This window comes from Heloderma suspectum, chromosome 3 (assembly GCF_057233095.1).
Source record: "Heloderma suspectum isolate Gila_16-S chromosome 3, 16-S_ref, whole genome shotgun sequence".
NCBI classification, from domain to species: domain Eukaryota; kingdom Metazoa; phylum Chordata; class Lepidosauria; order Squamata; family Helodermatidae; genus Heloderma; species Heloderma suspectum.
Window position 1 is genome coordinate 86,660,107 of NC_139460.1, and position 14,048 is coordinate 86,674,154.

The 14,048-nt window shown below is 43.8% G+C and overlaps 2 protein-coding genes across 2 annotated transcripts in view; both read left to right on the plus strand.

Moving 5' to 3' along the window:
* Positions 1 to 410: 410 nt before the first annotated feature.
* On the plus strand, positions 411 to 2,365 carry KCNE2 (potassium voltage-gated channel subfamily E regulatory subunit 2). Its single transcript, XM_084843675.1, has one exon. It carries the CDS (start codon positions 411 to 413, stop codon positions 786 to 788), a length of 378 nt encoding a protein of 125 aa, XP_084699801.1. The 3' UTR covers positions 789 to 2,365.
* A 1,781-nt stretch (positions 2,366 to 4,146) lies between these two features.
* Positions 4,147 to 14,048, plus strand: part of SMIM11 (small integral membrane protein 11) — a 28,831-nt gene continuing 18,929 nt past the window's right edge. The window contains exon 1 of the mRNA XM_084843677.1: positions 4,147 to 4,188. The gene's annotated coding sequence lies outside the window, so the exon portion shown is untranslated. The remainder of the gene's footprint in view (positions 4,189 to 14,048) is intronic.

The following is a 14,048-nucleotide window of genomic DNA, read 5'->3' on the forward strand; positions in this document are numbered from 1 at the left end:
CAACGGGAGGACTGCAGGGTTTTTCTTTAATGTAAAGGCAGCCTGTGACTTGCTTAAGGCTATCCAGTGGCTGAATTGAGATTTGAATCAGAGTGAGACACTAGCTCATAGCCCATGTTCCTAACCACCATGCTGTACCAAATAAAGGTGTATCATGTTTTATAATACCTCAGAAGAATCTTGCTATCAGAGTCATCCCTTTATCTGTGTATGCATTGTGTCCCTTTCTCTCTTCCTGTATAGTATACATTTTATTCTGTAGATTGGTCTTCTCTTGTGCTGAATCAACATTTGGTGTACTGATAACTGAATTCATCAAGAATTTGCAAGATAGTTGCAAATCTATGGTTCTGCCATACACAGATGTCTGATATATCTTTTTTTTTTTTTTATGGCAGTTTACTGAAAATATGGCCACTTTACAGAACTTCACCCAGGCTCTGGAAGATAGTTTCAAGAAGATATTCATTGACTATATGAACAATTGGCGAAAAAATACCACAATAAAAGAAAGCACATTGCAGGCAGAAGTTGATGCTGAAAACTTGGATTATGTCATTATGTATCTCATGGTGATGATTGGCATCTTCTCCTTCATTGTTGTAGCCATTTTAGTGAGCACTGTGAAATCAAAGCGACAAGAGCACTCCAATGACCCGTATCATCAATACATTGTAGATGACTGGGGTGAAAAGCTCAAAAGCCAGATCGTGGTCCAGGATGATTTCAAATGCACCATCCATGCAAACATGGCAGCAAAGGACAAAGTAACCCCCAAATCTGCTTGATCTTTGGGAGAAATCGCCACACCCTGAATTAAGGAGTACTGAAGAACTGGAGTGGGGGATGTTATTTTAGGTCATTGTACTGTTTAAAATAAGTTAAATATTAAAATTCCAAAATCCACAATAAGGCATTATGTTTATTAAAGGTGTCCCCAACCAGTCGTGTCCAACTCTAGGGTGTGGTGCTCATCTCCATTTCTAAGCCGAAGAGCCAGCGCTGTCCGAAGACGCTTCCATGGTCATGTGGCCGGCATGACTGAACACCGAGGTGCACGGAGTGCTGTTACCTTTCCTGCTGAAGCGGTACCTATTTATCTACTTGCAATTTCTTGCTTTCGAACTGCTAGGTTGGCAGGAGCTGGGACTGAAGATGGGAGCTCACTCCGTCACGCGGCACTTGGGTCTCGAACTGCTGTCCTGCCGACCTTCCGGTCTGCAGTTCAGCATCTTAACCACAAATATGCACAACATTTGGGCAAACTTTTGAGATCTTGAGGTCTCTTCATCAGGCAAGATGTCACAAAAAGCAGGTTGCAGGGGATGGAGAGGAGAAAAGGTTGACTTGATGTTGAAGTCATATAGTCTGCATGGCCAGAGTCTTAAGATGGATTGGAGGAAGAAGCACATACATACCATAAGTACTTCTGAGCAAATATGTGTGTTCTGTATTTTGAAGTCTATATGATTACAATGTTAAGTGGGCAGAAGCTAGTTTGTGTTTTTAACTTCAAGGCATAGCCCTTTTGAGAATCTTTACAAGGCTGGATGACCAAGAGCATCACTACAACAGACTAAAATCCTGTACTTAAAAGCGAGCTTTCTGCTTCCATTTTAAAAGCAGGATCACAATGGACTCCCTTTACATGCACTCCCTTTCCCCCCTCCCCACTCCTTCTCCCCCCTATATGACTCTTCCATATGTTTCATTGGTCTAGTTCCTCTTCTTGTGGCGTTTCCTTTTTCACGGAGGGAACTGAAGCGGAACACAAGCGGGGTAATTTGATAGCTCATTATTTCCGATCTTTTAAAAAATGGAATAAATTTACTAAATTTACTAAAATTACTAAATACATTTAGTGAAGAAGACGCCCTGGAAGTTCACAACATCATCTAAAGGGCCAGCAAACTTCTGTGAGTGAACAATCTCAATAGCAGGATAAAAGCTCCATGTGAAGAAGCCCTATGTGAAGATTTGGGGGAAACTATAAATATGCTTCTACTGCTTTACTAAACAAGATGGGAGGTGACATCCAGCTACCACAAAAATCTTTTCAACCTGCTCCCCCCACTATTTGTCTTCACCCAACCTGGAAGAGGAAGCCAGTGAGGTGAACTGTCGTTATCGCTTTCTTCACCTGCTGCTGCTTCATGAAGCTTGCAGAGGCCATTACAACCAACTAACCAGCACTCTGGAGAGGAAGAAGAAACGAACTGTCATTATTGCTACCCGTTTAAATAGTCTGCTGGTTTAATGACATATTATTGTTCTTATTGACCAATATGGTATGGTGTTCTGGGAGACTCATCAGCTGGAAAGTGGGATGAAAATGCTTTAAACAAATAAACAAACTGATCCAGTCTTTATGAAACATGAGGTCTTCTTTTAATCTTATCCTATGCAAAAGTGGGAAAGCTGTTGTCCATTTTAATCTTACATATGAAATTATCATAAAAAATTAAAGCTTATCTCAAGATCTACCTGCAAAGCCAGTCCTGTGTAGTGGGATTCAAACCTCCAGATTATAAGTACTGAAGAAAACAAATTGCCCACATCTTCTGGGTTTCTCTAAATGTAAGGGCAGGTTTGTGGAATATGAGGCCCCCAAGAGGTTGTTGGACTGGAACTCCCATCAGCCCTAGCCAGCATAGCCAATGGTGAGGGATGATGGGAACTGCCATCCAACATTTGGAAGGCCACACGTTTTCCTTTCCTGCATTAGTGTATTACTGATCTCAGTGAAGAACCAAACATATCATATAACATTAGTAATATTGTTTACAAATGTATATAGTTTGGGATTTGGGATTGATCTAGATGACCGTTCAGAGATACTGCTAACCTAGTGACTTATTGAAAAGATCCAGGTTTTCTTGTTTACACATGCCCCTGAGTTCACTGAATGGTTATCAGCTGCTACCTTTTTGCAAATTTTATTTTGGTCATCTTCTCTTGTTGATCTCCCAGGTGCCTTATTCTTTCTGTCTTAGAAGCTTGTTTAGTATGTTTTGCTATTTGGAGTTGGCTTATTTATTTATTTATTGCATTTATACCCCGCCTTTCTCCCTCTTGCAAGGAACTCAAGGCGGCTTACATTATCCTCCTCCTCACCGTTGTATCCTCACAACAACCTTGTGAGGTAGGTTGGGCTGAGAGTCTGTGACTGGCCCAAAGTCACCCAGTGAGCTTCCATGGCCAAGTGGGGACTAGAACCCGGATCTCCCGGCTCCCAGTCCGTCACTCTCACCACTACACTACACTGGCTCTCACTGGCTTGGCTACATTAGAATATGAGCCCACAATTTTTGAATAAAAAAAGACTCAGCAGTGCAATTCTCTGCATGTCTGCTCAGGAGTAAGACCCATGTTCAATGGGGCTTGCTGCTGGGTAATTGGGTATAGGATTGCAGCATGTACCTAGCAGTGGTATATGAACACCAAAATAAAAGAAAACCATAAAATTGGTAGTTCTTCCTTATATGACTATTCGTTAACATTAGAACATATGAATATAAGAAGAGCTGTGCTGGATCAGACCAAGGGTCTATCTAGTCCAGCGTTCTGTTCCCTCTGTGGCCAACTGGCTGCCCACGGTAAACCCACAACCAGGGCATGAGAGCAACAGCACCCTCCCACCCATGTTCCCCAGCAACTGGTATACATAGGCATACTGCCTCTGATACTGGAGGTAGCATATAGCCATCAGGACTAGTAGCCATTGATAGCCTTCTCCTCCAAGAATTTGTCTAACCCCCTTTTAAAACCATCCAATTTGATGGCCATCACTCTATCTTGAGCTAGCGGATTTAACAATGCACCACCGCCCTGCGAAGAAGTACTTCGTTTTATCTGTCCTGAATCTCCCACCAATCAGCTTCATGGGATGATGATGATGAGGAAGAAAAACGTCTCCCTATCCACTTTCTCTACACCATGGGTAATTTTGTGCACTTCTATCATGTCTCCCCTTGCTTGCCTTCCAATACCACAGTAGAAATTACATAATTTGCGGGCATAGGGATACACCCCCCTCTGCATTCCACGCAGGCTTGTGATGAAAAAGTTAACAGCTATGCTTTTCATTGGTCCGTATTACGCGACGTACTTTCCTCCCCCTTCCAAACAGCAAGGCTTCTGGGAGTTGTAGTCTGTAACCTTTTCCTGGGTTCAATGGCTGCTTGCAAGGTACTGTAGCTTGTAAATCAGAAAACCTCATGACTTCGTTAGGATTATTTGTACAAAGGAATGAAAAAGAAAAAGTGAATGTTAAGCCTTATGGAAAGTGACAATATTGTGGGCCTTATTTTCTCTATTTTGACTTGCACGAACAACTATGCTTTTTAGATTGCTATTATTTTTATAGTGCATTGTACCTTTAACCACCGGTGGCTGTAATGCTGTGTACACTTGGCTGAGATTACGCTCTGCTTCACTCTGTGGATTATTGCTTGGGCAAGCATGAATAGCATCAGGCTGCGCAAGAGTGAAAATGCCTTTTATTCCTATTTATATAGTTTTATCCATTTTCAGAATCTTCGTTAAAGGTCGTTGTAGGCCGATCCGATCAGTGCGTGTTTCTCCGGTTCCTAGGTTCAACAGAGCTTACTCCCAATTAAGGCTATAATCCTATGCACGTTTATTTACCTAGGAGTGAGTGCCAATAGACTCAGTAGGGCTTACTTCTTAGTAGATATGTATAGGACCGGGCTGTACGTGCGCTAGGTTTGCAGCTCTAGCCTTTTCCTATTTACTCGGACTTTACTCGGACATTACTCCTACAAAGTTCAGTGGTGTTTACTCCCAAGTAAGCGTCCACGCCATTTCAACTTAACAGTGTAATCCTATGCATTTTTACTCTTAAATAACATTGATTTCAACTATCTATTAAGTTTACAGACATGCAGTTTAAGGCTGCAACACTATGCCAGTGGGATTTACTTCCAACTAAACAGGCATAGGCTTGTGCTGTTAGTCACCAGAATTTAGAACACGTTTAGAACATCATAACATGGGAAAAAATCCAAACCTGTAGTACTGATGCACTGGATCCTCAAAGGGAATATGCTATGCAGTTAGTCTCAGTTTTGCCTGTTTTCCCATAGGTGTAAATAAGGTACCTAGTTAGGTTGTACTCACTGATAAAGACCCTGATGCTGGGAAAGATTGAAGGCAAAAGGAGAAGGGGACGGCAGAGGATGAGATGGATAGATAGCATCACTGATGCAATGAATACACTCCAGGAGAGAGCGCAGGACAGGAAGGCCTGGCGTGCTATGGTCCATGGGGTCACGAAGAGTCGGACATGACTGAACGACTGAACAACAACAGTTAGGCTGTAGTTTGATATGTATTACTAACGTTTTTAGTGTTGTATTATGTTTTTATTTGATTATGTTTTTTTTAATGTTTTGAACTGGTTGATCCCAGAAAGGCAGTATAGAAATGTAAAATAAATGCATAAATAACTTCTTTTAGGGAACAATCCTATGTCTGCCAATCAGCGGCTAGACAGCCATAGGATAACTTGTTTTCCAGGAAGCAACCTTGGAGCCCACGTTCTGAGGTTGGTTCCCAGAGAACCACCTTCCCCCCCTTCTGCGCTGCCTCGCAGGCAGCATGGACAAACTCCATGCTCTGCGCTCGGAAGAAGAGCGCAGAGCGGCTGAAACAGGGCGGGGCTGGGGGGCGTTCCGGGGCAGGGAGAGCAGAGCTGTGCGTATGACATATCCAATGTGTCGTATGGTAGCTTCCTCTCCCGGTTGGGCCTCCCTCCACTAGACAGCCAAAACGGCTGTCTAGTGAAAAACAGCAAGGCAGGAGAGGCGCGGAGGGCACGATCCTCTCCGTGCCTCTCCTGCCTTGCTTTGAATAGGCGGCCGCCTCTGAGTTCGGAGGCGGCTGCCTATCTAGTTAGGATTGTGCCCTTAGGGATTATGTCTCCTCTCCCTCGGATAATTTATGCTAATTGTAAAATCCTAATTTAACTGTTCCCCTTCATGGATCACTGCCTTGTTTTGGCGAAGGGGCTTGCGTAACTCAGTGAAGCCATAAGCTATGCCGTGCAGGGCCACCCAAGACGGACAGGTCATGGCAGAGAGTTCTGACAAAATGTGGTCCACTGGAGAAGGAAATGGCAACCCACTCCAGTATCCTTGCCAAGAAAACCCCATGGAACGTATCACAAGGCTAAAAGATATGACGCCGGAAGATGAGCCCCTCAGGTCGGAAGGTGTCCAATATACTACTGGGGAAGAGCAGAGGGTATTTCCAAGTAGCGCCAGAAAGAGTGAAGCGGCTGGGCCAAAGCCGAAAGGACACTCAGCTGTGGATGTGTCTGGTGGTGAAAAGAAAATCCGATGCTGTAAAGAACAATATTGTTTAGGAACCTGGAATGTCAGATCAATGAATCAAGGTAAGCTAGAGGTGGTCAGACATGAGATGGCAAGATTGAACATTGACATCTTGGGAATCAGCGAACTAAAATGGACAAGCATGGGCGAATTTAAATCAGGTGACCATCATATCTACTACTGTGGGCAAGAATCCCTTAGAAGAAATGGAGTAGCACTCATAGTCAACAAAAGGGTGGGAAAAGCAGTACTGGGGTACAATCTTAAAAACGATAGAATGATCTCAGTACGAATCCAAGGCAAACCATTCAACATCACAGTAATTCAAGTCTATGCCCCAACCACTGATGCCGAAGAAGCTGAGGTTGATGGGTTCTCTGAAGACCTACAACACCTTCTAGAACTAACACCAAAAAAAGATGTCCTCTTCATCATAGGGGATTGGAATGCTAAAGGAGGAAGTCAAGAAATCACTGGGATAACAGGGAGGCATGGCCTTGGTGCACAAAATGAAGGAGGACAAAAGCTAATAGAGTTTTGCCAGGAGAACACGCTGATCATAGCAAACACTTTTCCAACAGCACAAGAGGCGACTCTACACATGGACATCACCAGATGGTCAATATCGAAATCAGATTGATTATGTCCTTTGCAGTCAAAGATGGAGAAGCTCTATACAGTCAGTAAAAACAAGACCTGGAGCTGACTGTGGCTCAGACCATGAGCTTCTTGTTGCAAAATTTCAGCTTAAATTGAAGAACGTAGGGAAAACCACTAAACCGTTCAGGTATGACCTAAATCATATCCCTTATGAATATACAGTGGAGGTGAGGAATAGATTTCAGGGATTAGACCTGATAGACAGAGTGCCTGAGGAACTATGGACGGAGGTCTGTAACATTGTTCAGGAGGCAGCAACGAAATCCATCCCAAAGAAAAAGAAATGCAAGAAAGCCAAGTGGCTGTCTGAGGAGGCTTTACAAGTAGCTGAGGAAAGAAGCACTATTTCTGCTTCATTGACTACGCTAAAGCCTTTGATTGTGTGGATCACAACAAACTGTGGCAAATTCTTAAAAGTGATGGGAGTACCAGACCACCTTACCTGTCTCCTGAGAAACCTGTACGAGGGTCAAGAAGCAACAGTAAGAACCAGACATGGAACAACCGAGTGGTTCAAAATTGGGAAAGAAGTACGACAAGGCTGCATATTGTCGCCCTGCTTATTTAACTTATATGCAGAGTACATCATGAGAAGCGCCGGGTTGGATGAATCACAGGTCGGAATTAAGATTGCCGGGAGAATTATCAACAACCTCCGATATGCAGACGATACCACCCTAATGGCAGAAAGCGAAGAGGATCTCAAGAGCCTCTTGTTGAGGGTGAAAGAGGAGAGTGCAAAAGCTGGTTTGAAACTCAACATTAAAAAAACGAAGATCATGGCATCTGGCCCCATCACTTCCTGGCATATAGAAGGGGAAGAAATGGAAGCAGTGACAGATTTTACTTTCTTGGGCTCCAAGATCACCGCAGACGGTGACTGTAACCATGAAATTAAAAGACACTTGCTCCTTGGGAGGAAAGCTATGGCCAACCTAGACAGCATAGTAAGAAGCAGAGACATCACCTTGCCGACAAAGGTCCGTCTAATCAAAGCTATGGTTTTCCCAGTAGTAAGGTATGGCTGTGAGAGCTGGACTATAAGGAAGGCTGAGCACCAAAGAATTGATGCTTTCGAACTGTGGTGCTGGAGAAGACTCTTACGAGTCCCCTGGACTGCAAGGAGGTCATATCAGTCCATCCTAAAGGAAATCAACCCTGAGTGCTCATTGGAAGGACAGATACTGAAGCTGAAGCTCAAATATTTTGGCCACCTAATGCGAAGAGAAAACTCTCTGGAAAAGACCCTGATGCTGGGAACGACTGAAGGCAAAAGGAGAAGGGGACGGCAGAGGATGAGATGGCTAGATAGCATCACCGATGCAATGAATATGAACTTGAGCACACTCCGGGAGAGAGCGCAGGACAGGAAGGCCTGGCGTGCTATGGTCCATGGGGTCACGAAGAGTCGGACACGACTGAACGACTGAAGAACAACAATTTAACTGTTAATGTGGAGCTGCGAAATGTAGTTCTAAACTATTGCCATGAATCATTATTTATAGAGAAACATCTTTATGCAGGTATAAGTGCATGTGAATGATACTCAAGAGATAGAGCAGTTCTTTGTTTTTATCTTGAAATAACAAGAATTGCCCAAGTAAAGTGAAATGACACACACAAAGTAAATATAAAAAGCAAAAATCCATTTTAAAATGTGCTTGTGCCTCTTCCTAAACAAAAGTGTGTGTTTTTGTACTCCGAATCTTGCAGGGCTAGTGAGAAGAAGCTTACTCCTGCCTTTGGTATCAGATGCTATTCTGATGCCATTAAAAAAAGTCACAACCTACACAATGGTGTTCGTGGCTCCTTGTGAAACTCTGGCCTGGTTCAACCTAGAGTATGAGTTGTCGTTGAATTGTGGGTTGTTGTTACATAGTGTTGCCCTGCACTGTGGTTTAACTAGGGGTTCTTAACCATGAACCATGGCTTGTTGTTGCGTTGTGAACTCCAGGTTATTCATGGTTAACAAGCCCTAGTTAAGCCATAGTGAAGGGTTTGCATGTAATGACAACCCACAATTCAACAACAGCCCATACTCAACCCACACTCTAGGTTGTCATTACATGCAAACCAGGTCAATATGTGGCCAATTGACCAGGTCAGTTGATTACATTTTGCCAGTGTGTCATCAGTGTTGTAGAGAAGGGGTGTCAAACTTCTTTGGGTGGGGAAGGGGGCAAATTATTCTCTTCCGACTCCCCAATGGACCAGATGATATTGAGGTGGGACCTTGCCCCCTGATATCTTCCAGCCCCAGCTTTGCTGTGCATAGGTCTCCCTAGCCAGGACAAGCCCCACACAGCAAAGGCAACCCAGCTGAGGCAGCAGGTGGAGGAATGTTCCTCTACCTGGCACATGGGGGCCTGTGTTCTGATATTAGAGGAAGGGATGGGCGGGGGGACAGCGGGGAGGAGAGAGAAGGCAATATAGTAGTGCTTGAGCAGTTTGCTCAAAAAAGTCCTACAACTCCCAACGTTCCCCAGCCAGCATATCTGGCTGGGGAATGCTAGGAGTTGTAGGATTTTTTTTCTCTTCTGTCTAACATGCATAGGATTGCACCCTCAGTTGCTAATCCAGGGGCTAATGCAACATGCTTCAGGTAAATTAGGCAAATAGAAAATTGCCTGGCTCTAAGTCCTGATAATAGTTCATTCCTGTTGGGAGTAGATATTTGAACAGGCGGTATAGCTGTTATCAGCAGTAGTTAACATGAGAGAGCGTATCTGTGACTGCTGCTGACAAGGGAATAGCCCCATAAACACAATTAGATTTTTTGCCACCTCCAGTAAAAATGTTCATGATCGGTATCTCAGATATCACTGATGTTTATCACTAGTTTTTGCAACCTCAGAATTCAGAAGTGTGCAGTTAAACCTTGATGGCCACATTCCAGGCCCAGTTAAAGTGCTGGTTTGGGCTTTGCGATCTCAGTATTTGAAGGATTACTTCATCCCATGTATATCTACCCAGACCTGGGGATTTTCATCTGAGGCCCTTCTTCAAGTATGCCTTCCAAGTTAGGTATGGCAGGTGAAAGAGCCTTTTCATGGGTAGCCCCCTGGTCATGGAATCCACTTCCCAGCAAGATCTTCCTAGCGCCTACTTTAATGTCTTTTTGTTGCCAGGCAAAGGCCTTTTTATTTCCTCAGTCATGTAGTGTATAATGTTGTTTTAGGTCTGTTGATTTTTTTTTAATCCTCTGCTCTCCATTTTCATTGATCTGTTTTTGATCTTACTTGGTGACATTTTTAATGGTGTCTTTCCTCTCATTGTATTTTTTCTATTTTTAATTAGTTATTTTTCTTCTATGAGGTACCCTGAGAACTTTGTGTTTTAGGGTGTCCTATAAATAATGTAAATAAAGAAGAATAAAATGAACAGCTTTAGAGCAAATAAGTGCAATGTAGAGGAAAGAAGTGAAAGGCAGATATGTAAACATTTCCCCTCATCAGCCTTTTTCTACTCTAGAGCTTCCCTCCCCTTGGATGCCCCCCCCACCCCCATGATATTCCTAACATGCCTTTGGAGGTGGGGGAAGCAATTTGTGAGGGGCAAATTGGAGCAGAGAAGTGAGGTTGTTGGATGAAAAAGATTAAGCTTTCCACTCTGAATTGCTCTTTTCCAAAGCTGACTTCCCATTTAAATAAAGCATGTACAAGGGCTTAGTTATATGCATCTGCATGTAATGTGCAGGCAGACCCTTATTTTTGTATCTCACATGAAATTTTAACTCTTCTGATTCACTCATCTGGAATCTATATGCAGTTTAGAATATTCTGTTATAACTGGTGCTGTTCAGTTTTTTATATGAGTCTTCACTAGCCAATATAAGAAATCTTGACATTGAACTAGGTCTCACTTTTCTTTATCATAATTTTGAGACCTTACGGTTTTAGGACAACAAACCATGACGTATAGTTAACTCGTATCTACACTTTAACTTTGGTGGGGAGGGGGAAACAAAAAACAAATATGAAACTTCAATCTGCCTACGTGATTTCAAGCCTTTTAGGAGAGAACTTAACCTTGAAAGTGCAATATGTGATGTTTGTTTTTGAACCACTGATACCTGTAGGAAGAAATCATATTTCTTTTAACATCAAGTTAGAGAATCTTGCTTATGAAACTCACATTTAAAAAAAAATCTGCATAGGGCATCAGCTGAGACTTACAAACCAGGGTGAAAACATAGAAACACTACCAGCTGAGAGAGAAAAGCTACTGGTAATTTCAAGTGATCTTGCAGAGTGGGTACTTGAACTGGACTTAGAAAAGTGGTTTCAGGACATAAACGTGCATGTTGCAACTGTAGTCTTAAGCGCACTCACTTGGAAGTAGGCTCCCTTGAAATCTCTGCATTCCTTCCAAGTCTACATGGTTAGCATCCAGTTTTAAATGGAACTGAAATCTGGAGGTGTATGCCCTTACAGAACTGGTTCTGGTGCAAATAAAAATACTTCTGTATAGAGTAGTATAAAGAAAATCGGAATAGCAATGTAGAGTAATATAGGATAATATACAGACTACTTGTTTTTTTCCTGTTATAGTAATTTTATTTCAGTAAACTTACTTGAGAATTTTTTCTCTCTGAAATTAACAAATCATACATGCCAGGGGAAGAGTGACAGGATGATATTTCTTGTCTCGAATAAAGTGAAGAATGTGGAATCCTGACTTGGATTCCTGCACTGAGCAGGGGGTTGGACTCGATGGCCTTGTAGGCCCCTTCCAACTCTATTATTCTATGATTCTATGAATCTGGAATACAGCCAGGACATGTTCTCAAATTTAATAGCCTGGGTGTTGCTGCTGGTGCCCAACTTTCAGTGGCTGTTTCTGTATTTTCTTTCCATTTTATTCCATGCCATGTGTGCCAATTTTTGTTCCATGCCACATGTGCGTGACACACAAGAACAAAGAGGTTTTAATTCCCCTAGCCGTAGACGTCTACTGTTGCTCCTCCCATTCTACCACCGGAGCCAACCAAATTCAGTCTAGCCACTAGAGCATGGGAAACCTCCTAAACTGGAAAGTGTACTACACAAGGAGAATGGTTTTAGCACAACTTTCTCCCTAATATGCTACATAAAGGGACTTCCTTATTTTTAGGAACATTCAAATATGCTACCCCCCACCTCCATGGTTAGATGGTTAGATGATCATATTTCTGCTGAACATATAGACTGGCAAGGAATCTTTGGCAAGGGAGTTCGTTTTCTTCTGTTTTGTTTAGAGAGGTAGTTTTCTGTGGAATGAATACTTTAATTTACTTAGTACTAAAGTTGGAGGCCAGTTCTCATATTGAACAAGGACTGAAAGACTTGTTTGGGGTGCTTCTGTTTTCCTCCTTCCCTACAACTAAATTTAAATCAAATCCCAACCAGTTAATTCTCTGCTGTTTGTTGCATTCATTAGATGAGGGATAGGCAAGCTGTGGCTCTTGGCCTGATATCAAAAGACCTCTGCAAGCGATCAGCTGAGACCTCTGACAAGAGTGATCTGTCCTCCCCTCCACCCCACCCCACCCCCAGCCACCCCCACCAAATAGGGAGAAAGAGGCAAGGGCTGAGGAGAAGGATTGAGAGAGAAAAGGGGTGGCCCTGGCCACCACTTTCTTCAGCCCTGCCCACATCTGGCATGCACCCCACAGTTACCCCAAAGGAAATGTGGCCATCAACAGAAAGAAGCTCCCCACCCCTGCATAAGATGATTGAGATTTAGCCTTCCTACAACACATAGCCACCTGCATTGTGTGTGTGTGTTTTCACACCTTGCTAGCATTCAGGCCTTGAATCAACAGTACCAGAATTGACCCCCTCCCCCTTTTCTTCTAGTACTGTCTAAATATGAATTCCACAGAAAACTTACTATGGCCTAAATCCAGCTATGGTTAGTCATGAAACCAAATGGTACAAATTACTTCTAACTAACTTAAGCCCCATTGCTTTCAGTAGGAATTAGTCACTACTATCTTTAGCTGGATTGGAGTCTCTATATAGGTCTATGTAGGGACTTGCCAGCATGCGTGTAGACCCCAAGTGGAGAGGGGATTGTACATGTAAGTCCTGCCCCGAAATGTCCCCACGCCCCAGCTGCCTCAAAGATCTTCATATGATGAGCATTAAGGTCTGAAGAGGGCTTTCGGAAAGCCTGATAAGGCAGGGTTCCCAATCACGGGAGCTTTGTAAGCGCATTCAGCTGAACCCGCTTGCAACGCCCTCTTCAGCCCTCGGTGCGCAGCAGTCTTAATGCAGCTGGGCCTGCAGGGGTGTTCGAGGGTGGAGCTTACATGCACGCCCATGCCCCCCTCCCCCCCTTATCTCTACATAGGGCTTACATGTGTTTACAATACAACTAGTGTACGTGTTCAGGGCCGGTGTAAAAGAGAGGCATGGTTGGGCACCTGCCGAGGGCCTACACCCCAGCAGGGGCCCACTGACAAGACCCCCCTGGAACGCCTCCTCCTTTTTGCCTGCTTGTTCACTGGCCTCACGTTCTGGCCCCTCTTCATGGTCATGGTGAGGAGGAGCAGCAGCAGAAGCCTACTTACTCACTGGCTCTTTGTCTGTCCAGCACGCAAGTCGTGGCAGCGATGAGTGAGAGGATGAGGAGCAGAAGCAGAAGCAGCTGGTGACCATGGTGGTGAGAAGGCAGGTTCCTTGAGGGAGGGGGTCCACTGAGGGTGCCATGCCCTAGGGCCCTCAAAACTTAATGCCAGCATACTGTGGTGTGTGTGTGTGTGTGTGTGTGTGACAGAGAGAGAGAGAGAGACGGGAATAGCTGCTGGAATTTTCAGCAACTGGAAGGGGATAGGCACTTCCCTATAAAGCAATGGCACCTGTCCCCAGCCAGTCAGTTCTCTGCTGTTTGTTGCACTCCAACTGGTTGCTGTTCCTGTCACTCAGCAGAAAAAAGTTCAGGCACTGTGAGAGTTTCTTGAATGTTCTGTATCTGTCTTTAAGAGCACGTCGCTGTGAGCGTCTTATATGTGTTCAACTTAGCGTGACGATAGCGTTCAAAGCTTGTAAACAT

Coding starts and splice junctions, on each gene's coding strand:
- KCNE2 (XM_084843675.1), top strand. CDS start 411: ATGGCCACTTTACAGAACTTCACCCAGGCTCTGGAAGATAGTTTCAAG.